Source organism: Triticum urartu, chromosome 4 (genome assembly GCF_003073215.2).
Source record: "Triticum urartu cultivar G1812 chromosome 4, Tu2.1, whole genome shotgun sequence".
Classification (NCBI taxonomy): Eukaryota; Viridiplantae; Streptophyta; class Magnoliopsida; order Poales; family Poaceae; genus Triticum; species Triticum urartu.
The window spans coordinates 470375583-470391570 of NC_053025.1; the positions used below are offsets into that span (position 1 = coordinate 470375583).

The 15988-nt window shown below is 47.1% G+C and overlaps 2 protein-coding genes across 3 annotated transcripts; both read right to left on the minus strand.

Moving 5' to 3' along the window:
* Window positions 1–6828: 6828 nt before the first annotated feature.
* Window positions 6829–8194, minus strand: LOC125553956 (probable membrane-associated kinase regulator 4). The gene has a single exon (XM_048717594.1). The coding sequence runs from the start codon at window positions 7925–7927 to the stop codon at window positions 7073–7075; it is 855 nt and encodes a 284-aa protein (XP_048573551.1). The 5' UTR covers window positions 7928–8194; the 3' UTR covers window positions 6829–7072.
* A 658-nt stretch (window positions 8195–8852) lies between these two features.
* LOC125552101 lies at window positions 8853–15463 on the minus strand. Of its 2 annotated transcripts, none has more exons than XM_048715579.1 (18): window positions 15064–15463; window positions 14793–14972; window positions 14614–14709; window positions 14448–14500; window positions 14218–14314; window positions 13757–13830; window positions 13548–13653; window positions 12575–12685; window positions 12294–12370; window positions 11863–11929; window positions 11524–11574; window positions 10490–10597; window positions 10260–10390; window positions 10096–10162; window positions 9911–9978; window positions 9740–9827; window positions 9532–9602; window positions 8853–9398 (listed from the first exon to the last, which is right to left on the minus strand). In XM_048715579.1, exons 1-18 carry the CDS (start codon window positions 15202–15204, stop codon window positions 9062–9064), a joined length of 1923 nt encoding a protein of 640 aa, XP_048571536.1. In that variant the 5' UTR covers window positions 15205–15463; the 3' UTR covers window positions 8853–9061. The 2 variants fall into 2 exon arrangements, with proteins under 2 accessions (XP_048571536.1, XP_048571535.1); XM_048715578.1 differs by having other exon boundaries at window positions 11509–11574.
* Window positions 15464–15988: the final 525 nt, after the last annotated feature.

Here is a 15988-nt window from a genome sequence, read left to right on the forward strand (position 1 = left end):
TCGTGTGTTTCTTCTGCTCATGTGTTTCGTTCTAGGTGGTGATCATCCTGAGCAGCAGGCCCGCCGTGTCAACCCCGGTCATGCCACATCAAAGCGCTACCGCACTTCTGAGTCAGCCGGTGGTTCATCTAGTGCTCAACCGCCGCCAGCAGGCGCAACCTTAAGTGCTCCACCGCCACCTCAGCACACGAAGACATCTGCAAGCAAGCCAAAGGGAAAGACTGTGACTGAGATGACTGCCAAGGAATTTTGGGCAAAGCATCGCCGCACCCTATGAGGAAGACCAAGATCCCACTTTGGTCAACCGCCCGTTCTGGAACCTCTTTCAGTTCTCCATCTTCTTTGATGTGATCAAGGCTAAGAAGAATCACTTTATTGATGTCCGTTCCATCGACACTGATCCAATGGAAAAGGACCCTGAGTACTTTGGCAAAGCCCTTCAGATGTGCACTCAGTTGAACATTCTCAGAATCATGTAGTTCAACAAGGACTTTGATGCCGACATCATATGCCAATTCTATGCCACTGTCCATCTTGGAACTGATGCAGAAAGGACCTTGATTTGGATGACGAATGGCAAGTTGCTCACTGTCACGTGGAAGGAATTCATGGAGTTACTTGGGGTGGAAGATCATGGGCTTGAGCATCCAGTCGGCTTCAGTCCTCACCGCAATGTCACCTCCACTCACAAGCAAGCTCTCTGGCCCTACTGCTCTCAGAAGGTTAACCCCAAGACAAAGAAGGTAACCTATGAGTTGTCTACCTATCTGGACATCCTTCACCGTGTCTTCCGCGAGACTCTTTACCGCGCATTGGGAATCTAGATATGGTCCACTCCTATCTTGTGGACATGCTTCTCTTCTGCTAGCATGAGAAGGAAGAAACCACTGGAGAGACCCTGGACATTTCTCATGTTATGTGGTCTGAACTTCTGTCTACCATTTCTGAGCGCAAGTGCCCGATCTATGGTCCTTTCATCATGCTTCTCATTGAGAAGACCTGAGCACATCACTATCCCAGGGCTGCGCTGGAAACTGGAGAGTTGATTTCTCATGATATCAAACGTCTGCGGAAGAAGGACAACTAGGGCACCCAGGCCCCTCGATCTGATGCTCCACCTTCTGAGGCTGACATGGAGTCCGAGGACGATGCTGAGGCTGACAAGGATGAGGACTATGAGCCCTCTGGTGTGGAGCCCTCATGGGCTAAGAGGATTAAGCGCAAGATGAAGAAGCTTTTCTGCATGGAGTCTCATGGCCAGTACATGTCTCATGTCTTTGAGAAGAAGGCCCGCAGACGCCACAAGGAGCTCATGCGCCAGTTGGGTGCCACTGTTAACAGCGGATCTGAGGAGAGGATCACTGACGAGGAGGAGTGGGTTCAGCAGCATTGCCCATGGACCGATTCAGACGCCGAGCAGTTTCCGACCGACGACGGCGGTGCAGACGATCACGCTGAGATGTGATGTTCGAGATCCTTAGCTTGCTATCACCTGGAGCCGTAGCAACGCTCTTTGCCCTTTTTGGTGTCTCGCTGCCAAAGGGGGAGAGAGTTTAGGGATTTGTGTTATTGCCGTGTTGCGATTGTGTCTTTGTGGTTTGTGGTGTCTTGTGTTTTCTCGTCGTTTTGCTTGGTTTGGTTTGGTTCCAGTGAGACCTAAGTTCTAGACATATGGTATGAGACATATGCTACCTTATCTTTACCTTTATTATCTATGTCTATCCAGTATTGTAGTATCTTATGAGTTGCATGCTTATCCTGTTTTATACCCTGCTCTCATGTATCCCGTGCTTAGAATTGTTGGACTATAAAATATAGGGGGAGTGTTGATCCTAATGTGTGTGTCTTGCATTCCAAAGGCACTACTAACTAGGTGCACACATTCAGGGGGAGCCCGTCTATATTTTGCAGTTCTAAGTATCTTTACTTTCATGTCTTTTCCCTGTGCAAATCCCTGGTTGTCATCAATCCACCAAAAAGGGGGAGATTGTTAAGGCATATATCTCTCGATGTAGTTTTGGTGATTGATGACAACATATTTGCGGACTAACCATGTGCTTTGAGCATTTCAGAGATTCATCCTTTGGCTCGAGACGATTTCTTTCCCCTCTGAGTGTTTTTCAAGACGGTGTAGCTCTTTCGTTTCTTGTTGGTGGACTAGTTTCGTAGGAGTCACCGTACTATCAAGAGGGGGTCCGCTTTGGTAAGGCTAGGGTGGAATCATCACGTACACTTTCGTTTCACACCCTCTGGGCCTTCCCGCGTCGTTGGAGGTTTGATTCCCTGCTGTTTGGGCAGTCTTTGGCCCTAGCGGTAGTACCGCGGTGCCCAGCGGTAGTACCGCTTGAGGGTCCTCAGCGGCAGTATCGCTGCGGTACCGAGCCACTACCGCCTCGACTCGAGGGGGGCGCTTCTCGTGTCGGGTTGAGCGGCACTTGCAACGGTAGTAGAGTACCGCCCTACCACCGTGGCAGTACCGCGCTGGGCCAGTCCCTCCTCTTTCTTCAAGCCCTCCCAGGTTGGGCGGTAGTACCGCTGCCCCCTGCGGTAGTACCGCCCTCTGCGGGGCTGTTTTGGGGGTAACGGTTGGATGGGGTCCTTTTGTATAAAAGGGGGTCTCCTTCTTCCTCGTTGACTCACCTCTTCCCCCATAAGCTCCATTAATGCTTCAAGCTCCATTTTTGCCCGATCTCTCTCCCTAGCCAATCATACTTGTTGATTTGCTCGGGAGTGGTTGAGAAGGCCCTGATCTACACTTCCACCAAGAGAAATTTGATTCCACCACCAATCTCTAGCGGATCTTGTTACTCTTGGGTGTTTGAGCACCCTAGACGATTGAGGTCACCATGGAGCCATAGTCCATTGTGGTGAAACTTCGTGGTGTTGTTGGGAGCCTCCGATTGAGTTGTGGAGTTTGCTCCAACCTTGTTTGTAAAGGTCCGGTCGCCGCCTCCAAGGGCACCAATAGTGGAATCACGGCATCTCGCATTATGTGAGGGCGTGAGGAGAATGCGGTGGCCCTAGTGGCTTCTTGGGGAGCATTGTGCCTCCACACCGCTCTAACGGAGATGTACTTCCCTTCAAAAGGAAGGAACTTCGGTAACACATCCTCGTCTTCACCGGGTCCACTCTTGGTTATCTCTTACCTTTACTTGTGCAAGCTTATTAGTGTTACTTCTCTTGCTTGCTTGTATGTTCGTTGTTGTTGCATCATATAGGTTGCTCACCTAGTTGCACATCTAGACAACCTACTTTGATGCAAAGTTTAATTTGGTAAAGAAAAGCTAAAAATTGTTAGTTGCCTATTCCCCCCCCCCTCTAGTCAACCATATCGATCCTTTCACTTCGTGAACTAGTGGCTGCACCCACTCCCTCCCACAACAAGGGCTAGGCGAGGGGGTGCCGTGCTAGGGCAACGTCCATGGCTGATGCAGTCATGCAAGCCAGGACGAAAGAAGCCAAACGACTGTGCCACGAGCCGGCCAATCATTGTTGTCGCGACCCCTGTGTGTCCTTCCGCCGCTGGAAGGACGGGACGATTCCGATGGCGGCGGCGATGAATCAGACCACGATGAAGGTCCCACCGACAAGGGCATGGAGTCTTCTCAGTGAAATCTATGTATCTGGATTTAATTAACACCGGGCCATTATATTGTCGAGGTCATTGCACTTTTGGAAGATTAAAGTTCCACTTCGGATTAAAATCTTTATGTGGATCGTTCACAAAGGAGCTATTCTCACCAAAGATAATCTGACAAAGAGGAACTAGGTTGGTAATACTAGATGCTGCTTTTGTGATCAAAATGAATCGATTAAACACCTCTTTCTTAAGTGTCCTCTTACGAGCATAAACACGTTATTTGGGGCGTGACTCAATGGAGTGGACAGTCACATAACCAAACATATTCAGATAGGGATATGTGCCTTATTTTGGGCTATCTAGAATACTAGAAATAATTTGATTTTTAATGGAACAAAATTCACTAATTGTTTGCAGGTTATCTACAAAGCTACACCCTGGATCCATATGTGGTCGTTACTAACTCATGCTCACTTTATGAAGCTTTTGGCTATTGGGTGCAACCGTTGAGAGATGGTAGCATGGGTTATCTTCAGCCGATTTGGATGGCAAACTAATACTCCCTTTGTTTTTATTTACTCCGCATATAAGAGTTGACTGAAGTCAAATTTTGTAAGGTTTGACCAAATATATAGAAAAGAATATAAATATTTATCATAAAAATCTATATGACGTCGAAGTACATTCAACAATGAATCTAATGGTATTGATTTGTTATTGTATATGTTAATATTTTTGTCTATAAACTTTGCCAAAGTTTGCAAAGCTTGACTTTAACCAAAGCTAATATACAGAGTAAATAAAAACGGAGGGAGTAATAGGCTAGGTGTGTAGGCATCATAGTCTATTCTTTATCGTTGAATGTGGCACTTTTCCCTTTGTGTTTCATTTTAAGCTCGGACTATGAGCTTTTCTGGACCTTGAGACTTTGTTACGTTTTTATTTAATAATATGGTTGCATGCATCGATTGATGCAGATGCCGGGGGTTACCCTCTTTTTCAAAAAAAAGCAGGCGCACGAGGTTACTGTCCGGTACCTCGCTTAATTAGTTGTTTACAGGTTTTTCCAAATTTTAGTTGAACTTATTCGGTTTAATTGTAATATGCCGAACTTTGTCCATCAAATTCGTCTGATTTATTCAATATGCGCTGGCTGTTATGACGTGTAAGAATGACTGGCTTCCCTCTTCGTCTCCAGCGGGCAGACAATGACTGAGATTTGCAGTCCCGTTGGAGATGCTCTAACATTCGTAGTAAATACGTAAAAATGAAGAGAACAGTGTACCGAAGACACCGTATTCTCCATATTCTGCAGAGGGACAAAATTCTTGGGCCACCGGGGACGAGTTGACCTTGCAGAACGAGACATGGTTGCAGGCGCGCAGCTGCTACGGCTTCTTTCCTCTGCCAGAACGGTCTCGAGCGGACACACGTAAAGCCTGCCCCTCCCGTCTCTACCAAGCGCCCTTGCGGACACACTTCTCCATCGGTGGCCCTATGCATCGGTATACTCAAAAGTCGCGCAAAAAAGTAAGCACTCTCTCTGCACGGGGGGTAAAATCTTGTGATTTTACGCCGTCGTCCAGTTGCCATCGCCTTTGTTTCAGCACAGGCCGTGGGAAACAGTGAAAGGTGGCGACGTGCATACCCATGCATGCATGCAAACACCACACGCTACGCTCGCAACCAGGGTCGGGCCGTGCCGTCTTATCTCTATCAGAAAACTTATAAAAGTTGCCAATGATACATACAGCCGCTACTGTTTTTCCACCGAGCCGAGCTCATCTCATATGTATCCTCATCACGTGGACGTGGCGCCCTAAGCAAAGGCCTTTTGAATTTCTCTCTCTGTCCGAGTGCCTGGAGAAAACAGCGGGAGGAGAGCCCGCCAAGTTGCCGACGTGAAAGAGGCTTTCCCGGGCTCGCCTCCAAAGCAAGACATTTCTTTCTAGCCTTGCCTTTGGCGATTCTTGTTCTACCACGTGCTCCTGGCTGCAACGTACATCGGCCTAGGTTGTAGGATAGGATAGGCTGGAGGGTGGGAGAGATAACCATGGACTCTAATTTCTTTCTTTAGTTGATTGCCCAAGAGACCGGACGTGTCGAGCCTTGCTTGGCATCATCGTGGTGCACTAGACAGCACCCTAACACTCACTCGCACGCCTACGTTTGAAAACCGAGCCGAGAGGTGTACCTGGTAGTACAAAATAATTAGATGGGAAATGCAACGGAGCGGAGCCGGGGAGGAAGACACCACCAAACCGTTGGTGTCGTCGCATCGCATCGCATCAGGCAGAGGTCAAAGCAAGAATGAAGACCAGCCGCTGGTAGGAGTGGTACTGCCTGCCTGCCTGCTGCTGGTACCAACCAGATTTCCCTGCCTGCCGGTAAGGTAAGACCAAAACTGGCGGTGGAGTCGTGTCATGTGCGCGCCCCCACCCTCACCCCAGCGACACAGCAGGAGGAGAGGCTCGCGACGCGAGTGTGGGTGGTTGCGCACCTTCACTCACCTCGCGCGCCCCCTTTTGGCCTTTAATGATGCCGACCTTGTCTCCCTCCCCTCCGCTCTCGCCGGCCTATCGAATCCCGGGCTTTTCCCTCCTCCGATCGCCCGCGCGCCCCGCCCATCATGCCGTCAATCAGCCCACCCGGCCGCATCATCCGCGCCGAGATACTCCAACGCATCGACCCATTTTTTTCTTAAGGAAATCCGGAGGTTTTGTTTTGGCGTCACAACAGATCAGCAGCACATATCGTAGTACAGCTCGTGTTGCCGGTGTTGGCAGGCAGTGACTGGCTACCGCGCTGTGCCGGGTTCAGGGGTGGATGGCACCCTCCTTAATCACCACTAAATGAGCGACCGGCACTTGACCAGAAAAACAATTCTGTGCGGTCGGAGAAGCCCGCGCCATAATTTGGCTCACCAAACCGGCTGGCCGCCGTCTTTGTCTCGTTTTGGTGTTTTTTGTTTCTGATTCTGATGAAACAAATACTCCTTCGGTCTCAAAATAACTGTTTCGACTTTGTACAACTTGCACCCGCGAAGAAACAGAAAAAGAAAAAGATATAATTGACGCCGATAATGCGACACGTAGAATGAAAGAGACACTTCACATTATTTTAACTTAGTGTGTCTAGGTCTCAGTCAATTGAGACTTAACCAAGTCTCAATCAAATGATATAGCATATAAAAAAAAATAAACTGAAAATAACTTTTTGTATGAACTCCATACAAAATCAAAAGAATATAATATCGACTGAGACATAACAAAGTCTCGGACTCAGACTTAACAAAACTGTTTTAACTTTGTACAGCTCGCACCCGCGAAGAAGAAGAAACGCATATAATTGACGCTGATAATGCGATACGTAGAATGAAAGAGACACTTCACATTATTATCATATATATTACGATCAGCCATTTTTCATGCACACGTACTACAGTACTACACAGGTCTGACGGGAAGGAATTGGGCTAGAGGAGGAGGAGGACTAGGAGGGGGCACGGAAGGAGCAGAGGGCGGCGTCGCTGACGCTCTTCCTGGCGAGGAGCACGCGCTGCTGCTGCGACCGCTTGCAGTAGGCGATGGCGCCCTGGATCAGCCCCTCCGACTCCGACCGGCAGCTGCTGCTCCTCTTCAGGGCCGGGGCGCTCCCGCACGAGTTCCTCCGCACCGACGACGCCGCCGTCGTCGGTCGCCACTTGATCACGCCGGAGAAGGACTTGCGTTGCCGGACGTGCTCCTCCTCCTCCATCAGCTTCTCCCGCTCAATGCTGCTCCTCAGCGTCGTCGGGGCCGCGCTGCCGCTCACGTAGCTCTTGTTGATTTGCCCAAACGCCGACTTGCCGCTGACGCCGACGCCCTTGTCCCTGTCATGCGCGGCCCTGCTCCCGGACCCGGACCGAGCGCCGCGGCACCGCTCGTCGGAGCACCAGGTCCTGGCGAACAGGGACCGGAGGAAGGCCCGCGACGCCTGCAGCCTCGCCTGCATGGCCTTGCCGGGCTTCCTGCGCCGGCCCGCGTGCGGTGGAGCATGCGAGGAGTGCTGCAATGGCGCGACCGTGGCGGTGCCCCTTCTGCCGCAGCCACCTGTGGCGCCGGCGTCCGCGTCAAGCAGCTTGCCCCCCGGCCTCGGCGCCACCTTGTCCTTGCGCTGCCTGGCCCGCCAGGCCGGCTCGTCCGGGCAGGGCGCCGCCGGTTTGCTCCGGCACACCCGGAACTCGTACTCCCCGCAGGAGCTGAGATCCAGGTCGATGTACTCCTCCTCCGCAAACGAGTGCGCGCCAGCAGCACTGCTCGCTCTCGCTCTCACCATCGCGGCGCCGGCGTGCGCTCTGGGGCACATTGGGGGGTGAATTCAACAAGCTGGTCGAGCAATGGCTTGGCCTGCTCCGACGGTCGCAAGGAGGGGGGAGATGGGGGAGTGAGTTAATAGAGGAGGGGGGAGAAGGGGGGCAGTGTCAGGGGTTTGAACAAAAATTATGGGCAAGGCGATGGCAGGGGCAGTGGCAGTGGCAGGGCAGGGAGGAATCCAAGAAAACAGAATGGGGTTGGGGGTGGTGGCCCCTTCCCTTGTCTTGGAGGCTGATTGATTCCAGGGATTGTCTTGTGCAGTTGTGCTCACTCCCTCCCTCCTAGTAGATCAGATGACCTTCGTTCCTAGTTGTTGAAGGTGTAGTACACTTGCTGGTACTCCTGTGCAGTATCATGTAGAGTACAATTCACGCTTCACACAGAGCAAACAGTAACTAGTTGTATCTTGTATGTATGTACTCCTGCCTGTGTATTATTGCATGAATAAAGTAACTAGAAGTAGTAGGGTAGAGAGATTTGAGCAGGTTCTGGATCAAAGTATGCATGAATAAAGCTACCAGCGCCTTGGCCCTTGCCGCAAACGGTGTCAGGAGCTCAACTCAGGATGAAGCCCCAGTAAACTGAGGAGACGAATTATTACCTATGAGTACTATTTACTCTTTGAAGAAAAAGAGCACGTATGGATCAGTAACAACACAAAAGTGAGTCGAGAGAGGTTGACAAAGCAAAAGCAGCGCCTTTGCGCAGGCAGCCAAAGGGCGGAGAGCTTCTTTTCTTCTTTCCATTATCCTCGGCATCTTTGGTCTTTCCGCTGTCAACTAAAGCTGGTGAAAAGAACAAAGCCTTGAAAGGAGGAGGAAGACGCAGACGGGTAAAAGAGCAGGAGGTTGACTTTTCACTGGAGATGTACCACGTACGAGTACGTACTACAAGTATGGTCAATTTCACTGGAGATGTGGACGCATCAAACATCGTAAACGGCTCCTCTCCCAACATATGTGCAGTGCAGTGCAGATGGCAACGCGACCTTCACAGGATGCATCCAACAAGTCTTCGAGGAGAGAATGAAGCGGATCATAATGTACACCACAACTAGGTGCTACACATCACATACATACCCCGATCTTCAGTGCTAATGATTGTACACCAACTATTCGAGCCTTTGCTAGAAGCCAGACCGCAGCTCGCCTTCAAGATCATCAAACTCCCCCCCGCCGATGTCGTCGGCCCCGTATTCCCTGTAATCTTGGTCGAACTTCCCCGGCTCCGAGTCCGACTCCGACGGTAGCCGCGTCCTGAGCTGGGCGGCGATTGGGGACTCGGTTCTTGAATGGGTTGGCGTGCCGCCGCCGCCGCCCTTGGAGGAGGGCGATCGGGTTCGTCTCGATCCCTCTTCTTTTTCGTTGATCTCGATCTGCAGTACTGGCCGTGGAACCGACTCGAATTCGACCCGCAGCCTGTCGATGCTGGCAAACAGATTTTTCACCTCAGGGTCATCTAGCCTGCATACATGTTTGGCACTGCTTTTTTTTAGTGTGGTCGCGGAGTGAAGTTGAAGACATGTTTCGAGAGCCGGGCTTTTTTCGATTCCGAGAAGAAAGGTCATTATCTTGATTCTTGATGAACAGCAATTACCTGGTTTTACGCTCTGGATTTGAGAATGTCAATGCTCTGATATTATCAGCTAAACTGAATGCGGTTACCACCTGAAACAAAAGCACAAGGGAATGAAATTTTTATAAACGTAAAGACACTGTTCTGGATGTCAGCTGTAAGTTACTAGAGATCTTGTTGTCCTCTGTTAGAATCTTCTGTCTCAGGAAGCAGGGTAAAGAATGGTCACCTTTTTCTCAGTTTCCAAATATTCTTCCTCGAGGTATTTACGTGGGTTCGATTGCTTTGACAGACCTCCATCATCCGTTGATACTGATCTGTCCACGCAACTAATAGCATAAGCAAAACAGGTCCCTTCACCCTTGCACAACAAAACTAGATTAACGAATGACAACTATACCTGTCACTGAAAATTTTCAAGTTGTCAACAAAGGTCTTTATACAATCTACAGAGGTATTCAGCTCGTCCTATAGAGAACCAAAAGAAACAACCAGTTGAGACACAATATGAAATGGAAAAAAGTAGTAGCAAAAGGCCCTTTTCCATTGCATATCACTTCTTTTCAAAGTAAAAGTCAAGAGTACCACGCATGCGGAAACATGATGCTTAATCAAATTCACAAAGCAGACTCCACATCTATCCAGTTCATCACTGCAATCAGCAAATATTCAAAACAACAAACTTATGTCAATAAATGTTTGTATGCAGAAATCATCAATTGGAATTTTCAGTGAAAGAGCCGACATACTTGGCCTGTTTTTCCTTTATTTCTTCATATAAGGACTGCAACTTCCATGTATCTTCTAAAAAGTTGATCCAAGCTCGGACAGTGCTTGCTTCTACTTTGGAGGAAGCAACAGATCTTGATAGTTCATCTTCCTAAAGTAAGCGTATAGCAGAAACACTGGGCAAGTGAAAAGCCTTACTTCCCTAAAGCATTTTCTAGTCTAGAAACTAACAAAGACAAAGTTTCCAAACCTTTGCTTTCAAGTGTAGCACTATCTGATTGCTGGCTTCATCAAATTGATCTTTCTCCTCTCTAGTTTTTTTAAGCTTCACGACAGTCACATTCAGTTTCGTATTTACCTGTAATCTGAGTTTCAGAATCACTCTTAAAAATAAGCTTCTCATGGAATCAGAGCCTAAGCCTCTACAGAACAGTAAGAGTGAACCTAATAAGCAAAGAAGAAAAACTGTGGAGCCTTCATTCAGCCTAGAATTTGAACATTAAACTTCTAAATAAGGTAAACGAGAGCTAAAATACATATGATTATTGTGTAATTATTAATATTTATTGAATATAAGTAGCATAATACAACTAAAACATCAAGCATTTTTTCATGCAAAGCTGCATGTTATGGTGGGCTTTTTCCCATGCATGGTTGTCTGTTGAGGTGGCATAGCTGCATGTTGAGATAAATATGTTAGTGGGAATCACCTACTTAGTTATATAAGAGTAATAGGACCCTAGATGTATTATTTATACTTAACGTATTGTATAAGGAGCACAATCATTAGATAGATCCACCAATTATGTTGCTCATTATTATGTCTGAGATGCCAGAAAATAATTACATTTGTGGGATACTACTAAGATAGCAAGTCATAATTCAAAGCTGCAATCTAATTGTAGCTCATTTTAAGCCCTAAAAATCTCCTCGTGATATATAAAAGATCTGTACAGTATAAAGGTACAATTAACTTTATCTCTAATGTATCATCATAGAATAACTAGAATAGTTTAATGTGATCCATTTTGAGTTGATGCAGCTTCTGGTGCAATAGGTCAACATGAATAGACAATTCCAGACCCAACAGACTCTGCCAGGTGAATTACATATTCGTTTACCTCTCCAAAATGAAACAAAAATTACTGAATTCCAAACTTAAGAAAGATATTACCAGAATTTTTTGTTCCGCAAATTACTGAAATGGATCGAAAGAACTGGATTGCCACTATTATTTTATTAAAGTGGAAAAGGAAAGGGCGGTCATACTTTGCTTAGTTCTACCTCAAGTTGACCCCTTCGCTTCTGGAGTCCAGAGATCTCACCTTCTAATTCCTTTTACAACAATACAAAAAAATAAATCAGACAAGGCCATCCATATGACCAGAACAAGACTATTGAAGACAAATATTAGAGCTTGTGAGGTGTCCTTCTTTGTTTATCCTTAGCAAGAGCAGTTTGATGTATATTAATGATGAAGTTAAAATATTACTTTTGGTACTTTGGAGGAAATCCGAGAACTTTGTTCATCAGGATGCACAATAAATTCCTTCTTGGCTCGTTTAAACAGTCCATTGTACACGAAAGTACCATAATAGTTTAAGTGATGACTAACGAAGTTACCTTTTCAGTTATACTAACTTCATTTGTTTTCGTAATTTTGAAGCTAAGAGATTCTTCCCTCTGCAGCCTGCATTGTGAAACATAGGGCGACAAATTTTCACCATAAAGCAGACAGGCTCATTTCAAAGAAGTAAAATGAAGTAACATAACTGTGTCTTTAACATGAAGAAAAATATTGTAATAAATGAAGAATGTAAAAATGCACCTTGATTACTACAGCAATGTTACTAGATTTTTCCAAATAACTTCTCAGTGGACCCGCATTCTGAATTTATCTTCTATTGTTTGACATATCTTTTCAAGTAATAGCAATTATGGCTTACAGATTAGTCAAATATACTTTCACTGCATTCGCATTCTGCCAAATGAATATGTGCTAAGTTGCTGAAAATAAATAAATATAAAACACAGATAATGCTCAAGACCAAAACCTATTTTCCATTATACGCTTTTCTGCTTTGGCGGACGAATTTGCAAGGGATTCTGACAAAACCTTCAGCTTATCGACCTGCAATGTTTTGTGGAATGAATATTGAGACACTAACCATGTGCCATTCAAAAAGGAGCACAAGGAGAGATGTTTTGACTTTTGACAAATAAAAAAAGCTCAAATATTCTACTGTGTTCAATCTGAATTCCAGATTTATGAAAGTGAAGAAAAAAAGAAAGGAAAAAACAAAAACAGGAAGGCAAATTAATTTAAGTATCATACCTTCTGAAAATGAGTCTCCAGTGAGTCGCCAGGGTGTATTGATTTCTTCTTTAATACAAGGTCTTCCATTCTGGAGCATAGACGAACCTCATCAACTGCAGTTTTGTAGTCCTATGAAGAGTATCAGAATTTAGAAACGAATCACTGAATCTAGCCCTTAATTTATAGTATATAATTGAGGAATGGAAATAGTATAAGACAACCTGTACTTAATGGGATGAAAGTATGGAACGAATAACTTCAGTGAGCTGCTGAGGACTTGAGGGCCTAGGATTTCGGAATATATGCACAAAAGACTGTATGCACTTCTTTAAGTAAACATGCACTTAATATGTGATCATACATTGCCTACACCAGAAACTGTGTTCTTACTGAGGAATGGTTAATATTTCATCCAATTGTCAATTATTTCAATTTTCGTATGCCATACTCTCATAAACTGTTTTCAATAGAAGGGGAGCCTTGGCTTGCAGAAATGTAGGGAAAAGCTGCGTACAATAGACCCAAAGTGGTTGGACCCAGCGCAAGCGGGAGCTACATGCACCGGGCTGCCCATACTCTCACAAAGATGGTTTTAGTATAGAAACCAAAGAACAAGCGCACCTGAATTTACCAATGGGCATAATAAAAAAATGTTCGTGTTTGCACAAATATAAGATTTTTCGTCTTTGAACATTCCATTTCATCTAGAATGGTGACAAGTAAAGCAAAATCAAAAAAATAAAAGCATTTTTTATCGCGATGCTATTTGCTCTCCTCAATCTAACAGAAAAAAGTCCACCTTACGAATCAACCACATGAAAAAATTAGGCTATATTTCTCTTGTTTTCACGGGCCAGATGAGTTGAGCACACACACTAAAAAGAATCAGCCAGCACAACTGAAAGGTAGCCATATCAATTGCTTTCTTAAAAGATAATGCTAATATTAGCAACATAAGTACAACGGGAAAGTGCTCAAAATTAAGGCCTACCTCAGGGACCCTCGGAGATGCTTTATTACGGTTCCTGGTTGTGTTAACTCGCACAGCATCAATTGCATTTATCTCTTGTTGCAGCTGCATGATCTCATTATCCAATCTGGAATTAAGAACAAATTAAGATTTGGGAGCACGTAAATAACCATGCAAATGTTGAGACCGAAACAGCCCCTTCCTCAATCTCCCCAAACAAATTAGTTAACCTTGAAATTTCGGAATTTATTTTTAATCCTGAGATAGCACATTGAGCAAACTGAAGCAGTTCATCACGTTTTGCCTGAAAAGAAGATAACAGAGAAGTACATATCATTCAAACATGAGCTCGTAATGCACATATGTTTTTTTCCACGTAAATTACTTATTATATGAACCCATATGTGACACAAACCACTAATTAACAAAGAGATTCTTAGTCAAAACCTGTCTTAAGAAACAAAATTTGCCTTATACTCCCTCCGTTCCAAATTACTTGTCGCAGAAATGGATGTATCTAGAACTAAAATACATCTAGATACATCCATACCCGAGACAAGTAATTCGGAACGGAGGGAGTATTTTGAAATGAAGGTACTATGTCAAATTGCGACTGTAAGGTCTACTATTGTACTAGTTTAATGCCCGAGTCTATGGTCTAATATTTGAGAGGAATAAGACAGGAACGCACCAATACTTCATCACTGTAACACGAAAATAAGTCTGCCAAATCACATATGCTGCTCAGAAGTGTATTGTGCACATCCTCCCCTCCGTTAAGACACATTCTGCAGTGAGCATCCACAGACCACAATAGTATGTGAGTGAAAACTACCAGATTATCCTTCAAGCCCAAAAAAAGGACAGAGTTGAGTAGTATGTATAACAAGTAACTAGTCATCCAACGGTTGAAGAACATGCCCGAAAATTTCCGAGAGTAGTGAAACTTCTTCCTCAGTTGGAACTTCATGAATCTGATCCATAGAAATGAGTTAATTGCCTGAAATTACTGTACTAACCCATGTAAGCTACTACATGGCAGAAGCTGGCACATTGGCGTAATCGAGCTGCGCAAAACCGAACCCACCATGGACGGAACAATGCACTCGAGCGCTTGACTGTAGAGGAAGACATGGAAAAAGGTCATGGGCTCATCCGCTTTCTCGTAATCCACGTACAGATCCTGCAGCGCGCACAGTTTCCTACGCGATCACGCAATGCAGTCCAAAACGTGGGGCAAACTCAAAGCAGACCAGAGATTCTCACCAAGACTGGCGCCGCTTGATTGGGACCGTCGACAGGCATCGACGAGGCGGCGCGCTCCGTCTCCTTGAGATCGACGAGCCACTGACGCAGCAGCTGCACCCTCTCCTCCCCTCTGCAGGAGAGCGCGTCCTCCTCCAGCCTCTTGGCCGTCAGCTTCAAGCTCTTGTAGTAGCGATTCCCCTGCGCCGCAAACACGACAATAAATAATCACGACGACCAGAAGCGGCTGATTCGCGAGCAAGGCGGGGGTATTGGTGTTACGGGGCCGTACGATGCCGTTGATGAGCCTGGCGCCGCCGACGACGGCCTGCCCGGCGTAGCCGAGACCGGTCCGGACGGTGCGGGTGGTGAGGGAGATGCCGCCGCCGCCCGCCTCGACGGCGCGGTGCACCGCATTACGGAGCCACGACATGGGTCCCGGTCGCCTTCCCTCCGCCTCCTCCTCGGGCCGATCGGGGGTGCGGGCGTGCGGCGGAGAGGAAACCCGCCGATGCGTGCGGTCCGGTGCGCCGCGGTGTTTTCCCCCAGCGGCCGACGAATGCGCCCGCCCGTGCCCTCGCCCTCGCGGTTGACTCGAATCGAATTTGGAGGAGACAGCTTGCCGCCGTGCTGCGCATGCCTCTGGTTGTGGTCGACTTTTGACCCGGGCTGCGCTCCAGCCGGACCAGGCGAACGCTTCCCAAAACGAATGGTGTTTTTTTTCTTCTGGAAATGTTAAAGCGCGAACGTCAGTTTTGTGACCTTCTCGCGCAAATGCGTCGCTAGCCGTCCGATGGCAAGCACAGATCCTGAAGCCACATCACGTTCCTTGAATTGTTCGCCCCCTATGCGCACAATGCGAACGACTTTCTTACCCACCGCCCCTCACCCACCGAGGTTCCTGTGGCGTCGCGAATGCAGGGGATGTGGCAATGGGAGGACCTCACCAGAGAACTAGAAGAGAGGCTTTGGTTGGTCTGTTCAGATGCCCACGTCGGCGAAGCAATGAAGGGTGGCACTGCGCGTCCTACTCGCGTGTGGCGAAGCCTCCTCCCCTCGCCCCTGTCGCGAGAGGAGGCACGGGGGAACAGGCTGGGGCTAACGTTGCGCCTCTGCGGGCTAGAGTGATCATTGACCGCCCCATCACGGGCCAACGCATCGGTCGATGCCTCAGCTGTGTGCCCATCCGTGGGAGGGGTTGCGAGGGTCGTCTGGTG